The sequence below is a fragment of the Microcaecilia unicolor genome, chromosome 7, assembly GCF_901765095.1.
Source record: "Microcaecilia unicolor chromosome 7, aMicUni1.1, whole genome shotgun sequence".
NCBI lineage: Eukaryota > Metazoa > Chordata > Amphibia > Gymnophiona > Siphonopidae > Microcaecilia > Microcaecilia unicolor.
The window spans coordinates 240866750-240882698 of NC_044037.1; the positions used below are offsets into that span (position 1 = coordinate 240866750).

A 15949-nucleotide genomic window follows, 5' to 3' on the forward strand; every position below is an offset into this window, starting at 1 on the left:
TACACATACTTGAATATTTTGGCATCGGAGGCAATGTCCTAAACTGGTTCAAGGGGTTCTTAACTTTACGCTCATATCAGGTCACATCAAATTCAACTACGTCTGATGCATGGACACCTGAGTGTGGAGTACCGCAGGGATCCCCCTCTCACCAACTATTTTCAACCTTATGATGGTCCCCCTGGCAAAACGTCTATCAAACCATAACCTAAACCCATACATATATGCCGACGATGTAACGATATATATTCCTTTCAAACAAGACATTAATGAAATCTCCAACGAGATCAACCAAAGTCTACACATCATGAACACCTGGGCAGATGCATTCTGATTGAAACTGAACGCAGATAAAACTCAATGCCTCATACTTACCTCCCAATACAACACGAATAAATTTACTGCTATTAACACACCCAAACTAAATCTACCAATCTCAGAAACTTTGAAAATCCTTGGAGACACTATAGACCGCCATCTCACACTTGAGACTCATGCGAACAACACTACCAAAAAGATGTTCTACTCCATGTGGAAACTGAAAAGAATAAGACCATTCTTTCCGAGATCTGTCTTCCGCAGCCTAGTGCAATCACTCGTACTCAGTCATCTGGACTACTGCAACTCACTATATGCAGGCTGCAAAGAACAAATACTGAGGAAACTTCAAACAGCCCAGAATACAGCAGCCAGACTCATCTTCGGAAAACCAAAATACGAAAGTGCAAAACCCTTACGTGAGAAACTACACTGGCTCCCACTCAAGGAACGCATCACCTTTAAAGTATGCAGATTAGTTCACAAAATCATTCATGGTGAAGCCCCCACATATATGTCTGACTTAATAGACCTGCCACCTAGAAACGCTAAAAGATCATCCTGAACTTTCCTCAATCTCCACTTCCCCAATTGCAAAGGCATAAAATACAAAGTACTGCATGCATCAACCTTCTCTTATATGAGCACGCAATTCTGGAATACACTACCACGCAACCTGAAAACGATCTACGAATTTACCGACTTCCGCAGACTATTGAAGACTCATCTCTCTGAGAAGATTTACTGCAAAGACCAAAACACATGAATCCATACACGCTAATAGAAAAGCACCAATACACTCCCTTCTGAATTCTCTTCCCCTTACTTTCACTACACTTAAAACTCCACCCACAGATAAAATTGTTATACCCTAATGTTCTCCTGCTATTGTTCTATCGCCCTATAATTTCCCCATTGCTACATTCCATTGTTCTAATCCCAGATGATACTTGACTTTGACTTTGTCTTCCCATAACTCTCCACAACGTACCCCATAATCGTACTGTGACCAATTGTATTTCGATCATTCACAATGTATTGTAAGCCACACTAAGCTCGCAAATAGGTGGGAAAATGAGGGATACAAATGCAATAAATAAATAAATAAATAAATAAATAAATAAATAAATATATTGCAAATAAGCAGAACACATTTGCCACTTTCAAAAGCAACTAATATACCATAAAATATTTTTCTCTTTGTATTAGTAATTTCACTTGATCCTGAAGTTGTTCATAAGTTAAATTCAGAGGTATTTCATGTCTTCTGCTTTCAGAGTCTTCTACCTTGGACACTGGAGCCATACCATGTGCATTACCTGCAGAATATTGAATTAATGAGTTCAGAATGTTACATTCATGCATTTTTTTTTTTTTTAAAAAGCAATACCACTGCTCCTGTGAGGATCTCTCTCATGGAGTGTACATTCGATTACAAAAGAATCTGAAGGGTTAATATTTCCAGGGTTAATTTACTACCATGTAGGGAAGAAGGAAGAAAAGTTAAAGGAAAAAAAAAAAGGAAAAACCCAACAACAAAAAATAACCCTCATCTTACTCTTACCACAGTTGACAGTACGTAAATGGGATTTCAGCTGCATAATGAGGCTATTTTGATGTGCTATCTTTTTCTGATGCTCACGTATTTGCTGTTCATAATTCTCAGACTGTGAATAAAAAATAATTTTAAAAAATAAACATCTGCTTATCATTCAGTTATTTCTGAAAATAGAAATCAATAGCCCACGGGGGTCTTTTACTAAAGATTAGCATGAGTTATCTATAGCAGGGCCCATAGGAATAAAATGTGCCCTTTTGCAGATAACTTGAGCTAATCTTTAGTAAAACACCCCCAAAGTTTTTAACCTCATTGTAATCTATATTAGTCTTGAGTATGACTTATTATAATCAGTGTTGGACAGGGACACTGTCCTTGCAAAGCAGAATATAAATCTAAATTAAGAAAATCTTTTACTAGAGATCAGCGCAAGTTACCTCCAGAAGGGCCCATAGGAATAAAATGGATCTTGTGGTAGATAACTTGTACTAATGTTTAGTAAAAGATCCCCCCCATAGATCATAATTGGCTTCTAGCATGTTCAACAAAACCATCACAATCCTGTATAGTGCCACCGTTGTTTTGGCACCCAGTAGCAGGGGACACTGTGCAATGAAGAGGGTTACCTAAATTTAAGCACCTGTTGCATGCTTAAATTTATACAATACTAGCATTTACACACATTGGGCTGGGTTCCATGTAAGGAACGAGTAGTGTGCATTGAATTGTTCGCACAGCCAATTTATGCATGCTTCTCAATTGACAGAGCCAATCAGTGTTGATAATTGGCCAATAATAACCAATTATCATCACTAACTGGCAATAATTTGAATTCACATGTGCTTCTTCTTAGACGTATTCTAAAAAGGGGCATGCGTAAATTCCAATGTGTGTAGCTGAGGCGCGGCCATGGGAGGACTGTGGGTATGTTGGGGGCGTTACTTGAATTTACGAGAATGGTTATAGAATTAGGGAGAATGGTCCTTCATTTAGGCAAAGGTATTCACACCAGGTTTTCAGTGGCATAAATGGCCATACATAAATATAGGCATGTTCCCCAGTCCTATGTACTATTCTATACACTGCACCTAACTTTAGGCACGTTATATAGAATAGCGCTAGGTGCGATAAGCAGGTATGTCTAGATTTTAGATGCCATTTACCAAATCTGACCCAGTATGTGTACACTTATACGCATAAATGACAATGTAACCAACTACTATAAGTACACACTAAAATGGCTTAATGTGTAACTTTAAGGGGAGCATGGGCGAGGCTGATGTTATACATTTAGGATCAGATTCTATTTAGGGCACCTAAAAATTTACACTAAGGCATAATCTATAAACGGCACCTGGATTTAGGAGTGGTTTATACAATATACCTAAGTGGATTTAGACAATACACCTAGCGGTCATGTCAATGCCTAACTCTAGGCGCATCCATTTACGCCAAGGAAAACTTGGTGTAAATACTGGTGCCTAAGTTAGGTGCGGAGCAGGTGTATTCTATAACCCTGCGTGTAAATTTTTGGAATACCCACGAACTGCCCGTTCCATGCCCCCTTTTTGGCAGTGCGCATTAGAATTTACGTGCACCACTTTACAGAATATGCTTAGCAAATAGTGTGTGTAAATTCTAATTAATGCCAATTAGTGCTGATAACTGGTTAACATCCAATTATCTGCGCTAATTAGATTGTTAACCAATTAGGTTATGTGCAATGTTATGGAATACGCTTCGATTTCCATGCGGAAATCTTGGTGCTATATATAGAATCCGGGATTTAACTTATAGAATACTATAAATTGCATATGTAAATATCACATTTAGGCATATGTGCCTAAATGCTGGTACGGACTTATGCTAGTATTCTATAACGGCAAAGTGTTGTTACAGAATAGCTCACATCCTATGTAAAGTGGGTGCCTAAATTGTGGTGACCAATTGTAGAACTGCCCCCTTATTCCTTTCTTATAGGAGGCAAGTACTGATTTAGTGCATGGATGAACAGAAGCACATACAGCCTAGTAAGAAGGGCTTCCCACCTTCTTGCTGTGCTATAAGAAGCAGGAGAGGTAAAGAAGTGGTGCTAAACATTCTACTCCATATTCAAAGCAGTTTAACCGAGCAGAAGAGGCTCCTGCCTGGTTAAATAGCTTGTATCCACTAAAGCCCTAAATTTCACAGTGCCACTGAATAGCACTACAAAGTGCCCCTGCACTGTCCGGTTAATGCTGGGGTGGTCTGTGGGTGTAGCCTGGGAGGAACCAGTATTTAACTAACAGCAATATTCACACTGTTAACTAGTTAAGTAACTGGCTAACGTTAGGACAGCAAAAAAACTGTCCTAACTTTAGCTGCAGAGGTAACCGGGCAACGCTCTGGCTGGTGCCTGGTTAACCGCTGGAGAGTGCTTTCGCGCACACCTTCCTCCCACTCTCCCCTCCCGTCTGAAGCAAAGGGTAGTCCTGGCCTGAGTCCCCACCTCCTGGGGCTCTTAAAAAAAAAGAAAACACCTGATGTGACCCCTAACAGCAGTCTCACAGTACTCACAAGTACTGCGAGACTGCTGCTAGAGATATTGGCAGCCATTTTGAGGCTGGACCTGTGATGAGTGGACATTGCTTCTGACTGTATATGCACCCTAGATCACCAGGGACAACTTCAAGGTAGGGCGGTGGGGTGGGGGGAGGGAGGGTGCTCTGGCAGGGACTACGTTTTGCTTCTGGAAGGGATCACAGGGGCTGTAGGACCTCTCCTGTTATCTGGGCCCTGGCTCAATATTGGCTGGGACTTGCATAGGCTCCAGCTGCCAGCTCAATATGAATTAGTCTTGGATATTCAGTGTTGGTGCCTGGCCATGGTTGGAATTGAATATCTGGAATTAAATTTTGCCCTCATTGGTCAGCGTTTTTACAAGAACACTGATCGTTGTGGGCTGAATATCAACCTTTTCCTTTTTTTGAAAGAGCCTACTTTAAGCTGAACAACAACAGACAAAAGGACACATCTACTAAACCTCTTCTTGTACAGCTTCCATCACCCTCTGGCTAGCCTGAAAGCAGGTATTCACACCTCAGTTTCATGGCTCAGCACTTTTTTTCCAGTCCCAGGTCTAAAGCGTAGCCAGGTATCTGTTCTGCTGTATTTTTCCTCATTACAAAGTTAAGGCCTACTATAACTGGCTTTGATTTGCAGCTAGTTGCTATGGCAGCCTGTCAGTAGAGAAAACTAGGATCAGCAGCTTGGAGTTTAATCACTTGTTTTCTTTCCGTGCTTTCTTTGCAGAGTACCATACCTTTTAAACTACATTTATTCACTGATCCTTCTACTTTATCCTTGACCAATTAAGGTTTGTATAACTAACTCTGGTCTCATTCCATTTTTCTCACACAGGGAAACATGCTCTTGAGGCCCTAAGGTGGATTATATCTTGAGTACCAATGCTTGAAAGCGAGTAATAGTTAGTCCAGTTGAAAGTTATTAACCACTATGTGCATATCAACACTTATTTCTACAGGGCCTGATTCATTAAGCTTCATCACCTCCCCTCCACCCTTGGACAGAAAATTTAAGAAAAAAACCCATCAATAATCTTGGACTCGTTTCTATGTGTAAAATGAACAGAAAGTGAAACCTGAAAGAATAATCCAGAAATAAACTATACAAAAAGTTTACTAATTGGAGAAATATTTACCAACAGTCTGACTTTTTTTTTTTAAACTAGCAATCTAGACATAACAACATAAGAACTGCCATACTGAGACAGACCAAAGGTTCATCAAGCCAAGTATTCTGTTTCCTTCCAACAGTGGCCAATCCAGGTCACAAGTATCTGGCAAGATTAACAAAAAAAAAAAAAAGAGTAAAACAGATTTTATGCTGCTTACTCCAGGTATAAGCAGTGGATTTTCTAAAGTCTATCTTAGTAATGGCTTATGGATATTCTTTTAAGAACTCATCTAAACCTTTTTAAAACTCTGATATAATAACTGCTTTTAACATATTCTCTGGTAACAAATGCCAGAGTTTAATTACACTTTGAGGAAAGACATATTTTCTCCGATTTGTTTTAAATTTACTACTTAATAGTTTTGTTGCATGTCCCCTCATCCTTGAATTTTTAGAAATAGTAACAAACAATTCACACCTATCCATTCCACTCCATTCTGTATTTTATAGACCTCTATCATATCTCCCCTCAGCCGTCTTTTCTTCAAGCTGAAGAGCCCTAGTCTCTTTAGCCTTTCCTCATAGGGAAGTCATTCCAATCCTCTATTAAGCGGCAAATAATGCATGTTACTTTCAATTAATACGCATTATTTGGCAAATAATGGTCTCCTTTTACAAAGCGGTGCTACCGATTAGCATGCGCCAAATGCAAAAAAGCCCATAGGACTTGACTGGGCTAATTCGCTTTCAGCATATGCTAATCAGTAGCACCACTTAAGAACATAAGTGTTGCCATATTGGGACAGACCGAAGGTCCATCAAGCCCAGCATCCTGTTTCCAACAGTGGACAATCCAGGTTATAAGTACCTGCAAGATTCCAAAACAGCACAATACATTTTATGCTGCTTATCCTAGAAATAAGCAGTGGATTTATCCAAGCACATCTTAATAATGGCTTATGGACTTTTCTTTTTGGAAGCTATCCAAACCTTTTTTAAACCCCGCTAACTGCTTTTACTACATTCTCTGGCAAAGAATTCCAGAAATATTTTCTCCAATTTGTTTTAAATTTACTACTTTGCAGAGTCCAGACCTCACCGGGCATAGATGGAGGGGAGAGTGTAATTCCTAGGTGGAATCAGAGATGGTTGGGAGTGAGACTATAGCAACTTGGTTAGCACATGGTGCAAGAACTATTAAAGCTAATAGGGAAGGGGGAGGGGGATATGGGAGTAAATGTTTTAAAAAACACTTTTTATTCAGTAGTTTACATACAGCATGGTGTATTTGTGGAATTATGCAGTGAAATGTACTTAACAGTTGTATAATGCTGAAGTTTCAATAAAAATCGTTTAAACATAAATTTACTACTTTGTAGCTTCATTGCATGCCCCCTAGTCCTAGTACTTTTGGAAAGAGTAAACAAGCAATTCATGTCTACCCATTCCACTCCACTCATTATTTTATAGACCTCTATCATATCTCCCCTCAGCCGTCTTTTCTTCAAACTGAAGAGCCCTAGCTGCTTTAGCCTTTCCTCATAGGGAAGTCGTCCTGTAACAGGGGGTAGAAAGAGGGAAGAAATAATAAAAGTTTTTTTTTTACTTATTTTTACCTGGGGAGGTCCGGTTGGGGGCTCCTGGCATCGCTTCTGGGAGCTGAAGAGAAGAGGGGGGCGCTACTGGAGGAACAGCGCCGTTTTTGAACTCCCGGGGATAATTGGGCATGTCCCCGGGAGTGAAGGTCGCCCGGGAATATGAGGTGCGCTGTTTGGGGCCGGGTTTGAGCCTGACGCTGATGGATGTAGCGTCGGGGCCGATTTTAGGCCCGTTGTTGTGTTCGGGGCTAGCCGACGAATCGGCGAAGGCAGGAGAAGGAGCGCTGAAGGAGCGATGCGCAGCGAGGAGCGCGTCGGGGTTCTGTGGGCCGATTTCGGCCAAGAAAAAGGGCCATTTCATGGCTGGAGGCCAAAGAGGAGGTCTGGAGAGGAGGAAGTCGGCACGGAGGTATGTGATCGTGTGCGCGCGCGTGCAAGGTATGCACAAATCGGTAGTGCCGGGTAGGCCGAAGCCGGTGCCTAGATTTTGGGCCGGCTTCGGAGCTTTTTTTGTTTTGACTCCGTTTTCGCGTGGGAACATCCGGGACTGGAATCAAGGGAAGTCATCGAGTAAGGAGAAAATCCCGGACCAGGTAAGGGGTCACTTGACCCAAAATGTTAAGTGGTTGATTTTAAATTTGCATAAATAGCGTTTTTTATTTTTAAAAATTCGGGGTTTCAAGTTATTTAAATTTAGTTTTCAGATTTGGGTTCGGGGAATCTTTTAGGATTTTTGAGGTGATTTAGTTTTTCAATTTTTAATTTTTAAATAGGGGTTTAGGACGAGCGTGCGTTTAACAGGGATAGGAAAGGGTTAAATTGTTAAATTCGATGAGGCAGGTTAAGGAAGTATTTATTGAATTGTTGCAATGGTTTTTACTGAATTTGGGATTTTTGGAAGGGGTTTAGGTGGAATAATGGCGGGCGAACATTAAATTTTGGAATATTTAAATTCTAAAAATACAGTTAGGTAGGGAATGGGAAGTTTAGTGGGCATAGTAAATTTGGGGTGATTTAACAAAAATTTGTTGTTTTAAAGTGATTTACGAATTTCTCATAGATTTCTATGGGGTTTTTCTATTTAAAATGGAGATTAAGTTGTGCTGCTCAACATTCCGCACCTGCCTGCTGACAAGCGGAATGTTGAGCAGCACAACTTAATCTCCATTTTAAATAGAAAAAACCCATAGGAATCTATGAGAAATTCCTAAATCACTTTAAAACAACTATGTTAAATCACCCCAAATTTACTATGCCCACTAAACGTCCCATTCCCTACCTAACTGTATTTTTAGAATACAGTTGCCCAGTTGTCCAGGATTCACTGGAAATTTGATGGAAGTAGTCGGGACCAATTTCCAGTTTCCCACCAAGCGGCAGAGCTGTACAGGTCACTAACCACGCTCTTCACTTCCATGAAGTGAAGAGGGAAAATAATCTAAATTGAATTGTTCCTGATTTTGGAATAAGTCAGACTTTTACTGTTAAACAATTTACATTTATTAAAAGTACAAGTAACAAAAGTATTGAAATAACATTAAATCTTTTCGGAACTCGGACTTATCAACTATTCTCAGTTTTGTCATACATTTCTTTTTAGAGTGAAACCCTTTTGACTTAATTTTTTCTTTCAGGTCAAACACCTTTACCATCAGAGTCCAGCAACTCTCAGATAAGTTTTTTTCCCTTAAAACCTTTTCTCTATGTGCAAACAGTCATGCAACCTTTAAAAAAAAAAACAAACCCTTCTGCATAGATGGCTCCTGAATATTTCAATTAAGAAATTGATTCTTTGTTTCACTTTTCTCTTTTTCAGGTATCTCTTCTCTTCCGGAATTAAGGTAAGTATGAACTCTATCAATTTTGTGATAATAATTGTTAATAATGCTCTTTTTCAACTGTACTTAGCTGTAGAGCTGCAAAACTTCTCAAGGTCTTTCTTGCGGTGGGGCCCTTTGGACAGATGCTTTCTTCAGCGGTGTTGCTCTCCAGCTACACCTTACACTTAACAAATAAAAAGGAAGCAATACCCTGCCTTCCTACTTTTCCCTCTGGAAGCCATCAATAAGGGGTTTTAATCGTTAACTGGGGCCATTAATTACAAGGAAATAAATTTAAATAAATTACCCTGTCCTTTTCAAACCTGTTCTTTGTACTTTTATTCCCTAACCTAAACAGAGTGTTTGTTCTTCTTGTAGCGATGCAGCACAACTCACCACAATCTGTTACCAGGCTTACCCCTCAACATTCCACTCCTTCACTTCCCATATACACTCCTATTTTTAAGTAAAACTTTCCTCACTTTCACTCCGGCTTCCTAATCCACCTTTAATCTCGCACAACACTGTTATCTATCCCCTCTCCTTTTTAATCAACCTTGCTCTATCACACACTCACTATTCAAACACCACTTACACTCCTTAAGCGACCAAACACAAAGGAACACGCTTCCCGCTTGTATCAACACTTTTCCTTATTCCCCTTAATTATCAAGTTACCCTATAAACACTCTTTCCCCCTTTTACTCACCCAAACACACCCTTTCACTCACAGATACAACGCTTCCTCACTCACTGAAGTCCCAAATCACTCTGACCAACTGTCCACCAGGGTGGCCAGGTGGAAAATTTTTTCCCCACCCAAATCAGCCCAAAATCCGCCCAAAGTCAAACCCCGCCCCTGACACCCCCACCCCCGCCGTCATCAACCCCGCCCCCGCCGTCATCGGCCCCGCCTCTTGTGTCACCGACCCCGCCTCCCCGTCATCGGCCCCGCCCAAAACATCACTAACCCCGCCCAAAACGTCACTAGCCCCGCCCCCCGCAGCCCGAAAAAACCACTCAAAAAACCGCCGAAAGACCCAAAACAAGCCCAAAAAAACCGCAACCCGCCACGGGCAAAAATTTCCCACGGCAGATCGCGGAAAACCGCCCAACTGGCAACACTGCTGTCCACCAAGCCGTTTCCCAGGAAACGGACCCTTCGGCTTAGAGTTCCAAACCCGAGCAGCCAATCCTAAGTCCTGCTCAACATTCCGCACCTGCCTGCTGACAAGCGGAATGTTGAGCAGCACAACTTAATCTCCATTTTAAATAGAAAAAACCCATAGGAATCTATGAGAAATTCCTAAATCACTTTAAAACAACAATAAATTTATGTTAAATCACCCCAAATTTACTATGCCCACTAAACTTCCCATTCCCTACCTAACTGTATTTTTAGAATTTAAATATTCCAAAATGTAACGTTCGCCTGCCATTATTCCACCTAAACCCCTTCCAAAAATCCCAAATTCAGTAAAAACCATTCCAACAATTCAATAAATACTTCCTTAACCTGCCCCATCGAATTTAACAATTTAACCCTTTCCTATCCCTGTTAAACCCACGCTCATCCAAAACCCCTATTTAAAAATTAAAAATTGAAAAACGAAATCACCACAAAAATCCTAAAAAATTCCCCGAACCCAAATCTGAAAACTAAATTTAAATAACTTGAAACCCCGAATTTTTAAAAATAAAAAACGCTATTTATGCAAATTTAAAATCAACCACTTAACATTTTGGGTCAAGTGACCCCTTACCTGGTCCGGGATTTTCTCCTTACTCGATGACTTCCCTTGATTCCAGTCCCGGATGTTCCCACACGAAAACGGAGCCAAAACAAAAAAAGCTCCAAAGCCAGCCCAAAATCTAGGCCCTGGCTTCGGCCTACCGATTTGTGCATGTGACTGTGCACGCGCGCGCACGATCACATACCTCCGCGCCGACTTCCTCCTTCTCTCCGGACCTCCTCTTCGGCCTCCAGGCATGAAACGGCCCTTTTTCTTGGCCGAAATTGGCCCACAGAACCCCGACGCACTCCTCGCAGCGCATCGCTCCTTCAGCGCGCTCCTTCTCCTGTCTTCGCCGATTCGTCGGCCAGCCCCGAACACAACAACGAGCCTAAAATCGGCCCTGATGCTACATCCATCAGCGTCAGGCTCAAACCCGGCCCCAAACAGCGCACCTCATATTCCCGGACGTCCCTCTTCACTCCCGGGGACATGCCCAATCGTCCCCGGGAGATCAAAAACGGCGCTGTTCCTCCAGTAGCGCCCCCCCCCTCTTCTCTTCAGCTCCCAGAAGCGATGCCAGGAGCCCCCAACCGGACCTCCCCAGGTAAAAATAAGTAAAAAGAAACTTTTGTTATTTTTGCTCTCTTTCTAACCCCTGTTACAGTCCCATCCCCTTTATCATTTTCGTCACCCTTCTCTGTACCTTTTCTAATTCCACTATATCCTTTTTGAGAGGCAGTGACCAGAATTGCACACAGTAGTTGAGGTGCTTTCGCACCATGGAGTGAAACAAAGGCATTATTATGTCCTTGTTTTTATTTTTTTGTTACATTTGTACCCCGCGCTTTCCCACTCATGGCAGGCTCAATGCGGCTTACATGGGGCAATGGAGGGTTAAGTGACTTGCCCAGAGTCACAAGGAGCTGCCTGTGCCTGAAGTGGGAATCACTCAGTTCCCCAGGACCAAAGTCCACCACCCTAACCATTCCTTTCCTAATAATACCTAACATTCTATTTGCTTTCTTACCTGCCACCACACACTAAGCAGAGGGTTTCAATGTATCATCAACGATGACACCTAGATCCCTTTCTTGGTTGGTGACTCCTAATGTGGTTCCTCTTTCCAACATGCATTACTTTGCACTTGCTCACATTAAACGTCATCAGTCATTTGGATGCGCAGTCTCCAAGTCTCGTAAGGTCCTCTTGTAATTTTCACAATCCTCTTGCAATTTGACAACTTTGAATAACTGTGTCGTCAGCAAATTTAATTACCTCACTAGTTACTCCCATCTCTAGATCATTTATATACCCCCGGGGAACACTACTATCTACCCCTCTCCATTGAGAATACTGCCCATTTAACCCTACTCTCTGTTTTATATCTTTTAACCAGTTTTTAATCCACAATACAACACTACCTCCTATCCCATGACTCTCCAATTTCCTCTGGAGTCTTTCATGAGGTACTCTGTCAAATGCCTTTTGAAAATCCAGATATGTAGTAACAACCGGCTCACCTTTATCCACATGTTTGTTCACCCCTTCAAAGAAATGTAGTAGATTGGTGAGGCAAGATTTCAATTCACCAAATCTATGTTGGCTTTGTCTCATTGATCCATGCTTTTGAACATGCTCTGTAATTTTGTTCTTTATAATAGTCTCTACCATTTTACCTGACACGGACGTCAGGCTCACTGATCTATAATTTCCCGGTTCACCTCTGGAGCCTTTTTTTAAAAATTGGTGTTACATTGGCCACTCTCCAATCTTCCGGGACCATGCTTGATTTTAAAGATAAATCACATATTACTAACAATAGTTCTGCAAGTTCATTTTTCAATTCTATCAGTACTCTGGGATGAATACAATCTGGTCCAGGTGATTTGCTACTCTTTAGTGTGTCAAATTGCGCCATTACAGCTTCCAGATTTATACAGATTTCATTCAGTTTCTTTGACTCATCAGCTTTGAATACCATTGAGCTAGGGGTGGGTGGAAGCTGGGCAGGGGGGTGGGAATGAAGACTGAACTAGGTCCTGTTGTGCATTCTAGAGTCTATCTGTTAATGCTATGGCAGAAAATTGAAGTTTTAAAACTATGGGGGAAAGGGTATGGAGAATAGTTAATAAAATTTTTTGGGTTTTTTTTTTTAATTCTGTTTATCAATAACCTACAATTCCTCTTTTAAACCCAATCTTTAATTTACCAAGCACAGAGCAAAATAATATAATTTACCCAGAGAAATGTCCTCTTCTCTTAGAGCTTCTCAGAAAGAAAGTTAAGTGGGTCCTTTCCTCTCTATATAGTTTGGATTCTAAGGATACTGCTTCAAACAAACCCTTTGAAGCTAACCCAATAATCAGATTTCCCTTTGCAAATATTCTACTTCCTCACACTTTAATTAACACCTAATTCAGGTCAGCAGCAGTGCTACCTCTCCAGCAGGCAAAGAACAGAAAATAACTTTCTTTTACAACAAAGTGTGAGCCTTGCTACTATCCTTAAATAATCTTGGCTGCTAAGTTTCTACCTCCAGAGAAAGTTTCAGTTTAAAACTATGGGGAAAAGGGTTGTACACTATGGAAATTAGTTAATAATGCTTGCTTCTCTCTTTTATTTGTTTCTAAGTCTGAACTAGGCCCTGCTGTGCCTTCTAGAAGCTATCAATGCTGTGGCAGAAAATTCAAGTTTTAAAACTAGGGGGAAAATGGTATGGAGACTAGTTAATAAAGTTTGCTTTTTAAAAAAAAAATTCTGTGTTTATCAATAATCTACAATTCCTCTTTTAAACCCAATGTGCGTTATTCTCTTAGTGCACCTGCACCCTGTTAACTTTGCAGCGTAAATGCAAATAGTGAGAGTCTAATTCAAAGATGCTCAAACAGAAAGAGCAACATGTGTGAAAACAGAAAAGCTGATGTACATGAACTTTAAAGGCCACACATATACCTTCTTCTGAAGTGATCTTATTCCTAGTTTTTCTAGTCCATACAGCACTTAGGCCCTGATACTCAAAAGCAAATGTGGGTGCTAGAGGCCATTAGCGCTGGACTAGTGCCCACATTTACTAGCATGCAATGTTCAGAGGCCCTTACCATGATAGATAGTGAGCTTGTACCAGATTAGCGCAAATGCCATGCAAATAGGATTTAAATTAGGTCATTCCCTATTCCCACCAATGTTCAAAGAACAGCGCCCTGAACAAAGGCACCCTTACCATTGGAAAACTTATGCCAGTTCAGAGCTAGCGTTAGGGTACTGGCAAGCTTAACAGAGTGCCTTTGATCTGACTGTGGACTACAGAACAGCCGGATACAGAGCCTGTGGCCACTCCTCTGCCCCAATCCTTTCATCCAAGCTGCTGTTCCCTCTCCCGGGCTCCAGCTCCATTTTCTTCCTGGGGATCCAGGTTCAGACCTCTTCCCTAACGAGTTCCTGTCTTAGCTCTGGTGCGCATGCCCCAGGCACAATTCTCCTTAAACCTACCCCTTAACTTCCAAACAACTTCCTAATGTTGAACACTAACAGTGCACCTATATTTGCATATCATTAGCACTGAGCATTAGGAAGTTGTTTGGTCACACTGTTCCAGCGCTGTTCTGTACAGCGCTGGAGTTTTGAGCATCGGCCTATTAGTAAGACAGATATTACCAGGCATTTAATAGAGAACTTTGGTCTTACCTGTTAATTTCCTTTCCATGAGTCCTGCTAGACCAGTCTGGACAAGCAGGTTGTGCTCTCCAACCAGCAGAGAGTTGCACAGAACACTGACTTTCAGTGACATCATCACCAGCATAAGGACTGGAGCAGTCCTGGAACTACTACTACTACAAATCATTTCTACAGCGCTACCAGTCGTACGCAGCGCTTCACAATTGAACATGAAGAAAAGACAGTCCCTGCTCAAAAGAGCTTACAATCTAAATCATGGAATTTGCCAGTATATATATGTTTGCCAAAGCAAAAACTTGAACTTTAAACCAACAATCAATGCTCCAAAGAGAAGGTTCAGTACCTAGTCCCAAAACTCTGCTAGCATAACCAGAGATTTAGATGTGTTGAACTCAAAGCAGTAGTGGACACATCCTGATAACCTGTAGTCTTCTGGGGTGGGATCTTGGACTGCTCTAGAAACACTCAAGAAAAGGAAATTAGAAGATAAGACTAATTTCACCTTCCTTACCATCCTGCTAGACCAGTCCTGACATGTAGGATGTAAGCAAGCTTCAATCTTCTGGGTGGGGGGAAGAACCCCTGCTGAACCCAATCTGTAAAGTTTAATAAACAACCATATCACCACACTGCACGTGTCTTTCATGACCACAGCTCTTCCCTCTGCCCATGTTACCTGTTCCCTGGTTGAAGGTTCCCACAAGGCCAGCAGAGCCTCTTCTTTGGAAGTCACCTTCCCTTTGCGCGTGCCACTGTGTAGAACAAAAAGATAATCTAACTTGTGAAAAACATTTGCTACCCTCAAGGAAGCAGATTAAGCCCATACAAACATCCAAAGATGAGCATTTTGGTTCCTCCTGCACAAGCCTAGGACAATATCTAATTGAAGTGGAAACCCACAACCTCCTTCAGCAAAAAAGATTGACAAGGTGACAGAATCCTCCGAAAAGGCTAGATAGGGATCTCTGCAGGGCCTGCAATTCTGAGACATGCCTAGTCAAACAAATGGCCACCAAAAATACCACTTTCAAGGATAATTCCTATGGGTGGCATGCTTCAGGAGCTCAAATGGTGGACCAGCTATGGACCTTAGGACCAAGGATAAGGTCCCACTGAGAAATCATTGCTCAACACAATGGGTGTATCTGCTTCATACCCCTCAAAAAATGCACAATGTCCAGATATGTCGCCAACAAGGTGAAGACCCAATTAAGGTAAAAAGTCAGCACCACCAACTACACATGAAGAGAATTAAGAGACAGGCCCAACAGAGACCTCCTTAGAGAAAAAACAGAATGTCCGATTGTTGTGGCAAGAGACGCTGTGTCATACACTGGTGCTTAAATACACACCAGCCCCTCAAATAGGCAAATGAGGTCAATACACTGAGTGCTCTCAGCAGTGTGTGTATTACTGCTGCAGAATAACATCTCTGCAACAATCTGTACCTTTCAAGGGCCAGGCCATAAGTGAAAAAGGATCTGGATCCTACATGAGAACAAGTCCCTGGAAAAGCAGGCTGAGGTTCCAAAGAAACTATAGCAGCTCCCCCAATAACAATCTTATCAG

The 15949-nt window shown here is 41.5% G+C and overlaps 1 protein-coding gene across 8 annotated transcripts in view; it reads right to left on the reverse strand.

The window, feature by feature from the left end:
• TANK (TRAF family member associated NFKB activator) overlaps positions 1-15949 on the reverse strand; it is a 113684-nt gene that overhangs the window by 39714 nt on the left and 58021 nt on the right. For 7 of the 8 annotated variants that reach the window (XM_030209045.1, XM_030209041.1, XM_030209043.1 and 4 more), the window contains 2 exons: positions 1883-1985; positions 1501-1637 (listed from right to left, as the gene is read on the reverse strand). In XM_030209045.1, coding sequence (XP_030064905.1) covers positions 1501-1637; positions 1883-1985 — 240 coding nt within the window. The remainder of the gene's footprint in view (positions 1-1500; positions 1638-1882; positions 1986-15949) is intronic. The other variant, XM_030209047.1, reaches the window with a different exon arrangement.